The 16109-nt window shown below is 34.2% G+C and overlaps 1 protein-coding gene across 2 annotated transcripts in view; it reads right to left on the reverse strand.

Moving 5' to 3' along the window:
• LOC144970642 (motile sperm domain-containing protein 2-like) overlaps positions 1–16109 on the reverse strand; it is a 38699-nt gene that overhangs the window by 6183 nt on the left and 16407 nt on the right. For both annotated transcript variants that reach the window (XM_078910470.1, XM_078910471.1), the window contains exons 5-13: positions 14036–14196; positions 12779–12839; positions 11444–11482; positions 10692–10816; positions 8877–8957; positions 7901–8158; positions 6462–6526; positions 5465–5561; positions 3703–3799 (exon numbers count right to left, since the gene is read on the reverse strand). In XM_078910470.1, coding sequence (XP_078766596.1) covers positions 3703–3799; positions 5465–5561; positions 6462–6526; positions 7901–8158; positions 8877–8957; positions 10692–10816; positions 11444–11482; positions 12779–12839; positions 14036–14196 — 984 coding nt within the window. The remainder of the gene's footprint in view (positions 1–3702; positions 3800–5464; positions 5562–6461; positions 6527–7900; positions 8159–8876; positions 8958–10691; positions 10817–11443; positions 11483–12778; positions 12840–14035; positions 14197–16109) is intronic.

Below are 16109 nucleotides of genomic sequence, written 5' to 3' on the forward strand. Positions count from 1 at the left end.
CAGTTTGGTGATTGGAGGATCAGTGTTCCCCCATAAGAGGATTCACAAAGCAACTTGGGTCTCACCAGATGGTGTGACAGAGAATCAGATTGATCATTTTTGTATCTCTCGTAGATTCAGACGTTCATTGGAAGATGTGACAGTACGGAGAGGGGCAGATGTTGGATCAGACCACCACCTGCTATTGGCAAAGCTTAAGCTCCGACTCAGAAAACACGGGGCCAGATCACATACAAGAAGAAAATTCGAGGTGAATGCACTTGATGGGGAAAAGAATGAGGAATTCAAACTACAATTGAGTAATAGATTCTAACCTCTTACTGAGCTCGAGGAGGACATAGATGTAGAGTCACATTGGGCAAAGATCAAGGAAGTCTACATAACAACTTGCCACGAGGTATTGGGGGTAAAGAAATCGGAACATAAAGAATGGATAAGTCCAACCACCTTGGACCTTATTGAAAAGAGGAGAACAAGGAAGGAACAAGTGAATGCAAGCCGAACAAGGGCTTCAAGACTGGATGCACAAGAGCAGTATCGAGCCATAGCTAAGGAAGTCAAAAAATCTGTGAAGAAAGACAAGGAAGCATTCATGAATAGACTTGCAGAGAAAGCAGAAGCAGCAGCGACTGGAGGACACATGAGGATCCTTTATCAAACTACCAAGACACTTGCTGGAAAATATGGGAAACCAGAGGTACCAGTCAAAGACAAAGATGGGAAAACTATTTTTGGAAAAGAGGCTCAATCTGAACGATGGAGGGAACATTTCAACTGCCTTCTGAACAGACCACCCCAGACAACCAGCCAGAAATTTTGCCTGCAAGGAATGAGCTACCAATTAGCTGTGATCCACCATCGATAGCAGAGATTGTGGGTGCCATTAACAAGATGAAAAGGGGGAAAGCTGCTGGACCAGACCAGATTCCACCGGAGGCTCTAAAAGTTGATGCGGAAAGAAATGCTGAGGCCCTGCACCCACTATTTGAGAGAATCTGGAATGACGGGATATTCCCAAAGGATTGGAAGGAAGGACATCTTATCAAGCTTCCAAAGAAAGGGGACCTCAGTAATTGTAATAATTATCGAGGCATCACTCTTCTTTCTATCCCAGGAAAGGTTTTCAACCGTATTATTTTAGAGAGAATTAAGAATGCAACAGATGCTAAACTGCGGGACGAACAGGCAGGTTTTCGGAAAAACCGTTCAACCACCGACCAGATTGCCTCTCTGCGAGTCATAGTGGAACAGTCTATAGAATGGAACTCTCCTCTTATTGTCAACTTTCTGGATTACGAGAAGGCTTTCGACAGTATTGACAGAGCAACATTGTGGAAATTCTGGCACATTATGGACTCCTGAAAAGATAGTAAACCTCATTAAGGAAATGTATGAAGGATCAAGTTGCAGGGTTGTACATGAAGATCAGCTTACTGACAGCTTTGAAATTAAGACTGGTGTCAAGCAGGGATGCTTGCTCTCTCCATTCCTGTTCATCCTTGCCATTGATTGGCTAATGAAGGAAACCTCCAAAGGGAGAAGAAATGGGATACAGTGGACCCCCTGGACACAGTTGGATGATCTGGATTTTGCAGATGATCTGGCTCTTTTGTCCCACACCAGGACCAGATGCAAGCAAAAACCACAATTATAAACAGCTCTCGGAATCAATTGGTCTAAGAATACACCCTGCAAAGTCAAAGGTCTTGAGGATAGGTACGCGTCAAAGGGAGCAGATCAAAGTAAAAGATCAGGAACTCGAAGATATAGACACTTTCTGCTATCTCGGAAGTATAATTGACAAGGATGGAGGCACGGAAGCAGAGGTGAAAGCACGAATAGGAAAGGCACAGGCTGCATTCACATCTTTGAACAGAGTTTGGAGAACTAAAGATATCTCCCTTCAACTAAAGCTAAGACTTTTCAACTCAAACGTGAAGTCTGTCCTACTGTATGGATGTGAAACTTGGAACGCATCACAGGCATGTATAAGAAGGGTACAGATTTTTGTAAACAGGTGCATGCGTAAGCTCCTCAGAATAAAATGGATGGATAGAATAAAAAATGAGAAGTATGGAAAAGAACACAGCAGAAACCAGTGGGAGAGGATATAGGAAGAAGACGATGGAGGTGGATTGGACACACGCTTAGAAAGAATGACTCAACTATAACAAAGAAAGTATTGGACTGGAACCCTCAGGGCAGAAGATCAAGGGGAAGGCCACGAGGAACATGGAGAAGAATTAAAGAAGCTGATATACAGAGAAGTGGTAAGACCTGGAATGAGATAAAAAAGTTGGCTCAGGATAGAGAAGGATGGAAACTGTTTGTCTGTGGCCTATACCCTAACCCAGGGTGAAAAAGGCAATGATGATGATGATCGTTGTTATTGTCATTTGTTCAGAAAAATCAGGTTATTAGTCAGAAAAGGCCTTACATAAATCTTAAAGCTCTTGAGCCCATGTAGTGCAATATCCATTAAACATGCTCAAAGTGTTTTACAAGAGGCCAACTGCCTAACTCTTGTACGTAGCTTCCTGACTTCGAACAGAGTTGCATATATGAGATAGAAGTCGGTTTGGACAAATTCAATGCCTCGAGGGGGAGGGGACATCGACTCCTCAAAACTGGGGAAGAAGTTGCCAGGGTTTTTCACCAGCAAGAGGAGACATTGGGTGGCAGCCAAACAGCTTCGGTCGAGAACCTACTTAATGGCACACTCATTTCATCAGAGGAGGCTTGCCATCTGTCCAACATGTACCCGTTGTGATCAAGAGCCCGAAACTGTACAGCATCAAGTTGAACAGTATGTTGTGATGAAGCTTCCAGGCGAGTTTGCGACAATTCATGAGTGAGGTAATGAGTTTGCATCCTGGATTACAAGTTGCCGCTGTCTGTTTGTTTGTTTTTAAGGTTACGGCGCTTGCAACACATTAAGGTCATATCAGTACCAATAAAAAGGAAGAAAATGGGATAGTAAAAGTTTTAGAATTACTATTAAAGCACCCAAGAAAAGGATAAGACGAAGCATTGAGACTGAGTTGAAGGCAACTGTACAAACCTGGGCCCAGATAAGGAAGACCTCCAAAAATCGAGTCAGATGGAAGAGCGCTGTTGTGGCCCTATGTTCCACAAGGAATCAAGAGGCTTAAGTCAAGTAAGTCAAAATAAAACGGATGACAATAGGATAGCAACACAGACTTTAAAAGTAGATTTTCCATTTTAGGCAACAAAGAAATGCAAACAGAAAAATAGTCACAAAGAGTTGACAATTCAATGACACTAAATACGGAAGAAAATAGGATAGTCACAAAGACTATAAAAGTGGAGTTAACAAAAGAGAAGTAAAACTATTACTCAGTTAATATATAAGGCAGATTAGGCCAAGTGGTAGGACAGCTGTTGAACAGCAGAACAGTCATAACCATGGGTGAAAGTACACCGGAACCAACTTGCCTGAAAGATAGATTCTTGCCTGAATGAGATACCAAGTTAAATACGATACCTAAACTGAAATGACCCACCAATAAACAAATCATACTCACATCCGTTAGCTGCTCTGTATCTATTTAAATAATGATCTAGCTCACTCACTCATTGTGTTCTTGAAGATAGGCAATCCAATCCAACATTACAACAAATAATAAACATAAGGGTGTGACTCATAACTCAGAAAGTGGCAAACCCAATTCACTGTCTTACCTTCAGTGAGATAAACAAACACTTCATCAGTCTTTCCAGGTTGTACAATCCCCGAGCTAGGTCTAACCCTGTACTTCTCTGGTGACGTGGTCTTCACCTGAAAAAAAAAAAAAATTAATAATAACTAAAACAGTAATAATATAATATTAATAATAATAACAATAACAATAACAAGAACAACAACAATAATAATAATAATAATAATAATAATAATAATAATAATGATGATGATGATGATGATGATGATGATAATAATAATAATAATAGTAACAGTAATAATAGTAACGTAATAATAATAATAATAATAATAATAATAATAATAATAATAATAATAATAATAATAATAATAATAATAATATAATAATAGTTCTTTATTGTTTCTCCTTTCTGAGATTCTTTGTACAGACGCATGGTATATAATAAAAATCCATTAATTATTTGCAACCATACCACAAAGCATTAATTAGGAAAATTAAAACAAAATTATCAGTAGTAAAATAAAATATAGATAGTCTTTAGAATTTTTCTAAAAGTGAAATAAGGGTAAATTTCGAAATTATAAGATAGATTATGTACATATTTGTGAGAAAATGTGTGGCAGTAAACTCGACGGTGTAAAATGAATGCAATATAAAATGGCGTTATAAAATAAATAAATAGACAAATGAATAAATAAATTATAGAAATTCCTTTTTAGCTCTTTTAGAATTGTTTATTTTTAAAGGTTTTACGAAATTTCAGCTCCAAGTTTAGAAATCCATGAACATCTCAAATCATTAAAACTTTGTTAAAATGAAAGGTTGATACCTGACTACATATTAAAAGGATTTTGAAGAGTAAATAATCCTAATGAGGGTGTTTTGCTTTTGTTGGGTTTTACGGCGCTTGCAACACATTTAGGTCATATCAGTGCCAGTAAAAAGGAAGAAAATGGGATAGTAAAAAGTTTTAGAATTATAAGTATGCAAGTTAAGACAAAGGGTAATTAGTTCAAATAGGGTTACGTCATGGCCCATGGCCGAAGGACTAGCGCTCAGGTGGTCCCTGGTTCAGATTTGTAAGTAAGTAAGTTCAAATAGGGAACATATGCAGATACGAAGATCACATTATCAGATTCCAAGATCACGCTATCAGTGTACTGAGTTTGAGATCACCTTAATGTCTCATCCTGACTCAAGCATAGGTCCTAACTAAGACGAACACACTCAAATGTTTAAAATTTATTTATATGTAAAACAAAAATAATACAGTGCATAACAGAGAGATGATTTACAAGACAAAAAATATCCCTCGTAGCCAGGGTATCCAGTCAGGGCAAGGACAAAACCCTAGTAATCTCATTCCAAGACAAACACAGGAAGCTTGTTGGAAAACAGACATAGGGAGAAAGACGACACTGTAAGTGCCTCCCTCCACTACGAGAGGAGGGTAAACTGTTGACCTATAAAGTAGCTATATAGTGGTTACTGAATCGCGTTGGATACAAATATGGTACGAATAGTGCTCGACATGTAGCAATGGAGCGAACCACTTCAACAAGCAACAACACACAACAAACCAAACTCATGTAACACATAGTCCTGACGATGGTTGAAAAGGCCAGAAAAATCGATGCAGACTGACTCCAACATTGTGGTAAATATTAAAATAATATATAGTAGTTACTATATTTATCTCTTTTAACTATACATTAAAAAAATTTTCAAGTAGCCAGGCCTTGAATTGTGTTTGATGGTTAAAGTGGGCCTGACACAAGACCTACCTTGAATGCCACAGAAAGTGACAGGGTATTTGACAATGTGATGACGTCATAGGCATCCCCTGACCCATCCACAGAAAATGACAACTGGTCAGCTGGACTGTAGGGACGATGACAATAAAAATAATGAATGTAAAACCCTCACATGTTTTGGGATATTTTTTTTTTTTTTAAATGCTGCATTTCTTTATTTCCATCCATTCCCACCAGTCGACATCAAGAGTGAAGGACGCGTTTTTAATAATAATAATAATAAAATAATAATAATAATAATAATAATAATAATAATAATAATATAATAATAATAATAATAAAACAAAAATATAATAATAATAATAATATAATAATAATAATAATAATAATTATAATAACAAAAAAATAAAAATAATAATAATAATAATAATAATAATAATAATAATAAAATAATAATAATAATAAAATAATAATAATAATAATAATAATAATATTATATAGTAGTCCTTCAGAGCCATTGGCCCATGGAGTCAGATTTTATCTCAGTTTCTATGGCTTGAAATGGCTTTGGATAGAACGCTAGACAATCACAAAGTACTTTCTGCAAGATCTATCATCTCCAGCTACCCAATCACCACTGGGTGGACAGGGAGATCAGAAGAAAAAAAAGAAATTAAAAAATAAAATAAATAATAATAATAATAATAATAATAATAATAATAATAAAATAATAATAATAATAATAATAATAATAATAATAACAATAAATAATAATAATAATAATAATAATAATAATAATAATAATAATAATAAAATAATAATAATAATAATAATAATAATCATTCTTATCTCAAATTAAAAGATGTTTGCATTATATAGTTTGTAGAAAATTCATTCTATTTTCATTTTTATTCTTTTCGTATATTAAAACTCCAGATAATTCCTTAAGATAATTATGACATATTGCACAAACATTGTCAAAAGCGTTAATTAAAAAAAAAAATTAAAACCATCAAAGGATACTAACCTTACAGATAAATACTTTCCTACAAATGTATTATTTGTCGAGGGTTTTCGATGTGGTAACTGTTTCTGGAATACAAAACGAGTTAACATCCAATAAACAGACAACAACAACAAAAAAAAGACGAGAAAGAAGATAAATCAACTTGTTAACAAATTGAAAGTAAAAAGTTGTTATACAATAAATTTCAAGGGTGAGAAAGAAATCGAGAAATCAAGGAAACAAAAACAAAATGAAACATTTGTAAATATATTTAAAAAACAAAAAAAAAAAGAAACAATTCTAGACCTTATCAGAAAAGCTCTGTCAGGATTGTTAAAATTGGACATCTGTAAAATAAAATAAAATAATTTTTAAAAAAGAAATAAATCATTTTCAAAAAGTAAAAAGTGTTTTTGAGATATTAAAGTCCTTTTAAATACGCTAAATATTTATCTTAAAATTGACGGAAATAAAAGGATGAAAAGTTGAAAACCACTGAATCGACGTGAATGAAACTCCGTTTTAATTTTTATTCTTGTACAACAACAATAGGGAAGAAAAGTCATGACATCAAACCCATTACTCGTTTGGTTCCTAAATCCTTGGGAGTGTGTATGTAAGCAGTCATTTCGAATACTAATAATGGATAGGTTACATAATGGTGGCATAACTATTTCAGTAGCAGATGTATAGGGAGATTCTAAGAATTACGGAATGTAAAAGAGTGAGGATGATTGGTCCTTATTGACGACTAGCATATATTTAGGCTAGATAAAAGGATATGTCACTCTGACACTTGACACCAGAAGATGAATTACACAAGGTATATATTCAGTCCTCCAGAAGAGTGGTTTTACACTTCCATTGAAATAGGAACCTGTTTTTTTTTACATCACACGATTCTTCCCTATTAATGGAAGCAAGAGATGAAGTAAATTTTAAGAGAATTTTTTTTCTCTCCTTAAAATTGCGATACATTAAGAACAAATAAATCATTTTCTCTACCACAGCCACAAAATTGCTGTGAAATCAAAATGAGTAAAATTTCTTCCATTTCAATAAGTCCGTAATTGTTATCAAATTTCCATTACAATTACGGATGATCCGTAAAAATAGGTAGTAACGGCGAAGAGTACGGCTATGTGGTCTAGTGGTATGACACTCACTTTCAGACTGGAAGGTCCTGGGTTCGAGTTTCGCTTGTGCATAGTTGAGTCCTTGGAAAAGACTCTTTACTCATATTCTCTCACTATACTCAGGTGTAAAACGAGTACCTGGCCATTAACATTGTTGTCTCTTGTCGGAAAAAAAATGGTATTATCGCCTAACAGGTGTCATGTCTCATTCTTTCTTTATGTTATGTGTTGCTGTTGGTAAGAGACCCTTTGTAAAGCGCTTTGAGGGCGTTCAGTGGGTATTGCGCTATAGAAAAGCTCAATTTTCAGGTATTAGATACTCACATTCTTGTCCATACTGTTGTTATTGCTATTGGAAAATGAATGGCGCTGTTTCAACACTGTGCTGTTGTTGCTAGTAGGAGCCTTGGCTGTACTGTTGCTGCTGTTATTGCTGTTGGTGTTGGTAAGGATGGGTGTCCTGACCACGTTGTTGGTAGTTTGGTGGGGGGTTGTAGGGGCAGGGGGCGTGGTCTCTGACACCTCAACTTTAGCAGATGTGACAACTTCTTCTTCTACTGGCTTTGGGGCTTCAAAAGTCACCTGAGGAAAAAATGACTATAAGTGTGATCTAATTTTTTAAAAAATATTTTTATGATTTAAAAAAAAATATAATTAACCAAAACGACTAAAAGGAACAAAAACAATTTATAAATTCTTAAAGTTGTCATTATTTTCTGAATGTTGTTTTAATTTTTTTTTAAATATTAAAAAAAAAATATATAATAATATATATATATAAAATATATATATATATATATATATAAAATATATTAATACAAATAAACTTATAATAACTTGAGCTTTTATATAATGCAATATCCACTAAACGTGCTCAAAGCGCTTAACATAGGTCCCAATATTACAATTTTTTTCGACTGAGACAAAGCTGTTAATGGCCAGGTACTCATTTTAGACCTGGGTATGGTGAGAGAATGTGAATAAAGAGCCTTTTCCAAGGACTCAACTATGTGCCGAGCGAAGCTTGAACCCAGGACCTTCTGATCCGAAATCGAGTATCATACCACAAAACCACATAGCCGCATTATGTAGTTGGAACACCATTTCAGTGAAGCTGCCATTTATGGATGGTACATTGAATGTTTATTGCTATAAAACAGACAATACATAGTGAAGGAAAAGCAAACTAATAAAGAAAACAATCAAAGAGTAGCTACTGGCAATTGTTACTTTCAGTTTGATTATAAGTATGTTATAAAAAACTACTGCTCCATGAACCCTGACTTGATCAAACTCTAACCTTTTTTTCTTCATGCTTCTCTTCAGGTGGGTACAAAGGCTCCAAGGACATTCCAGGGGTGTAGACAAATTTATAATCATCCTGGAAAAAATAGTTATCATTCAAAGGAAAAATAAATATAAGTAAAAACAAGTACTAGGGAAAGAAACAATATATATAAGCATTTATTTAGAATATTCCCACTATTAACCAATGCACAATGCTCTTTAAAATGCTTTGATAACTTTCTCAGTTGGACAAAATTCCATTAAAAGTCATCTGTTAGGCCTTATCTTTTTCTTCCGATTAACGCTTATACAATATGTTACAGTGAATGACATAATCAGTCGGATGGTGAAAAAATTTGAACTGAGATAATGCCAAGTTTAGTTAGAAGGTCAATTATTATCAATAATGAGTTCTTGTCATAAATGATTAAATCAACCCTTTTTGTACATCTTCGGGAAATATCAAAGCTTAATTTCACTTCTAAATATTTTTTTACAGCTAGTCAAGTTGAAAAAGTATGAAATTTGAGAAAGTTGCTGGATACTTTTCCCATACATTTGACAATAACTTCATGTGATACGACACCCACCACCTGGCAGAAGAGAGAGAGGTGGGTCATTGAGCCATATCACTGCCAACAAACACAAGACATCTTTCCATTTCCACTATCAATGGCTGTCAATGCCACAGAAAAATACTGGCTGAAGCAACGTTGTAGTAGGGCTTTTTACACAGACCACCCCCCCCCCCCCCCCACTCAATCAGGAATGCTACTCGCAACAAACAAAAATTAAATTTGTGTGTTTTGTTTTGGGGGAAAGTATTTGTACGACTTGCTTTAAAATACAACAGCAGCATATGGGACCCAATTGCATCAACATCAATCAATGAGATAGAAATGATACAAAGAAAGGCCTGTCGATTTGTCTGTAATGACTACAACCAACAACACAACGTAAGAGACATGATGGAGCAATCAAACTGGATCCCAAATTAGTGAAAGAAAGACACAAGCTGAATATGTTGTTCAAGGGCCGACAGGGAGCCACCACCATTCCTATTAACACAATGAAAAACCACTGAAGAGAAGAAAATGTATATGCACGGCCTTATTCCAGAATCAATCCCTAGTCATGCATGGAACAGCATCTTTGAAAATTTCAGAGCAACCAATAACCTGACAATATTCTATAGTTATATAAAACACAACCAGTTTAAAACCAATAAATAGATAATACGTCAATGCCACCATACCACTCCTAGTTGCATCAATCTTCATGAAATGAAGCTGCAACCATTTTGGATTGAATTGGATTGGAAATCTGAATTTCATTTTTTTTTTTAATGTCTTTACCCAAAATACAGGATTTCAATTTCTATTGTTATGAATTGTCGCAATGTTTTAAACGGATGCAGAGTTAAACGACAATAATAAAATAGACTGAGATCTTCAATATAACTTTTATTATTGTAATCTATTTCTTCAAGTTTTAAGCAACAACATTTGCATTTGATGCAGAGCAATAACATTTGGTCAAATTTCTATTCATATTCCATCAAATGTTCTCTAAATTGTTGGTTCAAAAAACCAAACCTGGTGTAAAAAATAAAAAATTGGCTAATTCTAAATCAAAATAAATGTAATATAAATACCGTCATAACCTGTTTTAGGTCAGTTCAACAACCAAAACATAAAGTAGAAAATTATTTCTAAAAAAGTCTTATTAATGGCTGACTTTCAAACAAATTTCCAACACTATAACTAATTTGAATCTACTTCTATTAAACAGCTTTCGACTTCAAAAAATTAAAAATGTTGAATCTTACATTTCCTCCCATGTGTAGGGGCAGACTGTCAGCACTGATGAATTCCTTCACGTTGTTCTTGGTGACAAACTTGATTTTGGCTGCTGCCTCAGCACTCAACCAGGCTTTGACAATCTTCCAGGCAGCTGGAAAACACATAAAATTCAATATTTCAATTCAAGGAATACCAATTACTTCTATATGAATAGGAATCGATCAAGCCTTCTCTATTAAAAACAAATTTTAAAAACCTTGAGATTTTATATAACGCAATATCCACTAAACATGCTCAAAGCACTTTACAAGGGGTCCCTAGCCCAAAGCAACACTTAACATGTAGGATGAGAGATGACGCCTGTTAGATAATATTACAATCTTTTTCGGACAAAGACATCGCTGTTCACAGCCAAGTACTCGTTTTACACCTGAGCACGGTGAGAGAATGTGAGTAAAGAGCGTATTCCAAGGACTCAACAATGCGGCGAGGGAGGCTCGAATCTAGGACCTTCGGATCTGAAAGTGAGTGTCATACCTCTCTCTCCCCCCTCCCTCCCTCTCCCTCTGTCTCACATTTATTATTATTTTGCATAACTTTCAATTCGTAAAGCCACCACAATGGCTGTTTACATTAAATAGTTTGTAATGCAAATTCAGGAAAAAAAAAAAGAATTTAAATACATAAATGTATTTCTTTACACACACATGTGACAATTCAAAGTAAATTAAATAAACCAAAGACAATCGTCTTTAGAAATTGTATTTAGAAGACTCACCATTAAAAATCCACGGCATGTCGTAAATTAGCATATAATCTGTGTATAGGGGAAGACAGAAAAAATTCATGAAGTCGTCAATGATTTTAAAACATTATGATTTAACCTCCTCCTCTACTACTACTACTACTACTACTACTAGTAGTAGTAGTAGTAGTAGTAGTAGTAGTAGAGCTACTACAACTTCTACTATTACTACTATTAGTACTAATACTACAGCTACTACATCAAGTACTAATACTACAACAAGTACTACTACAACAAGTACTACTACTACTACTACTACTCACTACTACTACTAATACTACTACTACTACTACTACTACTACTACTACTACTACTACTACTACTACTACTACTACTGCCACTACTACTACTACTACTACTACTACTACTACTAATACTACTACTACTACCACTACTACTTGATTTGATTTAACATTTGAGTTTAAAAGAGAGAGCAAACCTTGAAATAAAAATGATAAGATGAACCAATTGTCATGCCTATTACAAATATCAAACTAAAAACTCAGCATATATTTGTTATATTTAAAATCCCTACTTAAACTGGGAATCTGTATCAAACAAAAACACAAGAAGACAAACATGAATATCATATTATTTTCATCATTTACGTCATTTTAATGTAATTATGTGTTTAATATTTACAATTTAGTATTATTTTCGTGTATAACCACTTCAACACATTTTGGAATTGGTGGAGAGAACTTTGACTGAACAAGGGTTTTGAACCCAAACCATTCTGTTTTTTTTTTTTGTTATCTCCTTCGTTTTCCTTTTCTTTTTTTTTGTTCCGGCTCTTTAATTAATTTTGTACATCCATTTTTGTCACAAATAAATTTTTGAATAAAATACTATTTTACCTTTTTCAATCTGAACATAAGATACAGTTTGAAAATCCAAATCTCGAGAGTAAAATAAATGGATATGTGACCCACTGTCCCAAAATAGTATAGTAATGTGGGAATGAACAAGATGAAGTAAATTGAGTTTAAAGCCAAAATAATCAGAATCAGGAAAGCTATTGTTTTTTGTTTTTAAAGATTCTACGGTGCTTGCAACACATTAAGGTCATATAAGCGCCAGTAAAAAGGAAGAAAATTGGGATAGTCAAAAATTTAAGAATATGCAATTCTTACACTCTTGCTTTTTGGAATTCTGGACATGTTCCCACTAACATTTATCCCGACATAATATCGGGGGTTTTTTTTTAGATGAAAAGTCGCATAAGAACAAATTTGGCAACCAAAATTTTTTGCATACACCGATTAAATCTGTCTGAGAGGTAGGTGTGATTGTTTTAGTTCAGCTTACCAAGGAATGTAGGGTAGTAAAACTTGAAACATGTGATGATAAACTTGACAAAATCGATGTCCTGAAATGGAGAAAATAGAAAGGTAAGAATATTTCATGATCAGCGACAAGATTAGGAGCAGACATTGGTGTAAGTTAAAACATTGAAAAGGTGTGTGGGTGTGTGTGTATATGTGTGTGTGTGTGTGTGTGTGTGTGTGTGTGTGTGAAAGAAAAATACAAAAAAAAAAAATCATAACTAAAAATTTGACATGTCTCAAGTTAGGATCGAACCTCAAAAGTCCTGATTATAATCAGGAAGTCTGAGGTTCAATCCCCAATCAAGGCATGCTTAATTTTTTTTCTTGTATCATTCTTTCTACTTTGTCAGGCACTCTTTTCACATATATCTTTTCAGACAACTATAGTTTAGTAGGGAAAATGATTTTTGGAAAATTATGGAGCAGGCGCTGATAAAAGTTGAGCTTGAGCATTAAAAAAAAAAAAAAGTTGAGCTTTTATATAGATTTTTCATACTCAAACAGAAAAGCAACAAGTACACTCTATCCATGATATTGTTCAACAAAATGAGCTCTACAACACAGTGACGAGATTTTATAGCTAGAACAAAAAAAAACAACAAAAACAAAACAAAAAAACAACATTTTCTTAAAATTTTGTGATGTAAGAAAGAATTTTGAAAGATAAAATTGTTGGCTGTAGCGAATGTGATGATTTTCCTCTTACTAGTGAGAAGAGGGTTAAAGGGGACAGGAAATGATTACAATTATTTTATTTATTTTTATCATTTCCAAAAAAAAAATTGACTTAAATAAATATACAGTTTTGATAAAGGGTACCAACAAAGCTATCCGTCCTAGTTGTGTGCTTCACTTACCCAGTAGTGAATGGGAAACCGGGTTTATTATATCAGGTGGAGAGTTCTTTGAAATAGACAAGCAGCATACCATTCTTAGGGTAGAAAACAGCTACCATTATTATTGTCCCTTTAATGCTACAGAATTTGAGATTAACTCATGGACCCAAGCACTTTGAAGGGACAGGAATGACTGCTATTGAGTCATTGGAAAATGTTGTTGAATTCATAAATGACAGTTCTTATAAAAATGACTGTAATTTCATTGATAGTCCTTAAAAAAGCAAAATCTGGAGGGGTAAAAAAAATCCAATTTTGATCAAATTTGGTTAAATAGAAAGAAAAAAAAGAATAATAAAAAAAAAATAATAGACAGGCCTGATAAAGTTGTTCATTATTACCATATTGACGAGACCACATCCCGTCATGTCGAGGACCACAACGATGGGTTTGAGCGGTTCTTCATTCAAGGCCTTCTCTAAGCCACTGGCAACCCCCAGCTTTTCCTTTTGGATGTAATCAGCAGAGGCATCCTTTCTGTGGAGTTTGACTTTCAGCCACACTGGAAATAAAAGGAATAATAAACATGATAAAAATAAATATAGTAGAAGTAGATATAAAATAATAATACTAATAATACTAATAATAATAATAATAATAATAATAATAATAATAATAATAATAATAATAATAATAATAATAATAATAATAATAATAATAATAATAATAATAATAATAATAATAATAATAATAATAATAATAATAAAAATAATAATATACGCGGTAAACATTGCTGAAAGATATAACCATATTATAAATTTAACAATCAGATGCTAAATTCTAGTATATAAAAAGAATGTCATTAAAAATATTATTTTTAAAAATTTAATAAATAAATAAATAAATAAATAAATAAATAAAGCAAGAAAGAAAGAAAGAAAGAAAGAAAGAAAGAAATTGATAAATTGACATTTTCAAAATATTTTTTAAAAATAAATGAGATGTTGTTTTGTTTTGTTCTTAAGGGGTTTACGGCGCTTGCAACACATTAAGGTCATATCAGCGCCAGGAAAAAGGAAGAAAATGGGATAGTAAAAAGTTCTAGAATTACAATTAAAGCACAAAAGAAAAGGTAAGACAAAGGGGAATTGGTTCAAATAGGGAACAGATGTAGATTCCAAGAGCACACCGTCAAAGTACTTAGTTTGAGATACCTAAAAGTTTCATCCAGACACAAGCACAGGTCCCAACTAAGAGGAATACACTCAAATGTTTACCAATCATCTAATATAATATGTAAACTAAACATAATACAATGCATAACAGAGAGATGATTTACAAGGAAAAAAATATCATCTCCCAAAACTACAACTATACATTCGACTGTTTCCCTCCCAGCCATGGAATTCCAGCCAGGGTCAGGACAAAACCAAGTAATCTCATTCCAAGACAACGACAGGAAACAATTGGAAAACGGGTATGGGGGATAGAAGACACAGCATGTATATCCCTGCCCACTATGGGAGGTCAGGATCCCCACCCAGAAAATAAATGAGAAGAAAAAAAACAAGGGCAATTCCCATTCCCCCCCCCCCCCCCTCCTAAATAAATAAATAAGTGTAGTTTCGAAGCATTAGACTTGGTTATCTTATCTTCTCTTTGGGAAAGCAAGTCAAGAAAGACTAAAAGAAATATAGCAGCTATGTGGTCTCGATAGGTCCACGTTTCGAGTTTTGCTCTGAATGGCACATAGTTGAGTCCTTGGCAAAAGGCTTTTAACTCACAGTACCCGGGTGTAAAATGGTACCTGGTGTTTTCATCATTGCCTCTGAAGAAAATCGTAATATTGCCTTGTCTCACCCTACATCTTAAGAGTTGCTGTTAGCTTGGGACCCCTTGTAAAGCATTTTGAGCATGTTTAGTGGATATTGCGCTTAATAAATGCTCCAAGAGAAAGTCTGTAGGACCATAAGGATCATAGAGGCAGAATTTTTTCCATTTTCTCTAGTATCTGACTGAAACAATTACTACCCTTTGGATGGGAGTTGGCTTGTTTCAAAGTTTGTAATGCCAGATCCAAATTCAAAAGAAAGTTTTAGAATACTTTGTAATGAAAGCAGTTAACAGTTAAATGGTAAAAAATTTATCGATAGTATCAGACCGTAGCCTTCATAAACTCATGGCCTGACACTGACCAACAAACAATGTCAAAAGACAGGTCTTTGGCCACAAAAGAAAACAAATCTTAAGTTGTATTCAACAGTTCAATCAATGGGATCACTTGTTTCCTTGACCACTACTAAAGACAACTCACTCGGCGCGGTCCACAAACTTAAAAATGACTTCCAAATATGGGTCTTAGTGGGTTTTAGTGTCAGGCTATATGCTAACTATCAGACCCACCAACTTGAGCAATTATAAACTTGGAGTTTTCAAGGCCGAGACCAAGTTATCACCGATAATTATTTTATAAAT

Source organism: Berghia stephanieae, chromosome 4 (assembly GCF_034508935.2).
Source record: "Berghia stephanieae isolate SIO BIC M18660-M18661 chromosome 4, UCSD_Bste_1.3, whole genome shotgun sequence".
Taxonomy (NCBI): domain Eukaryota; kingdom Metazoa; phylum Mollusca; class Gastropoda; order Nudibranchia; family Aeolidiidae; genus Berghia; species Berghia stephanieae.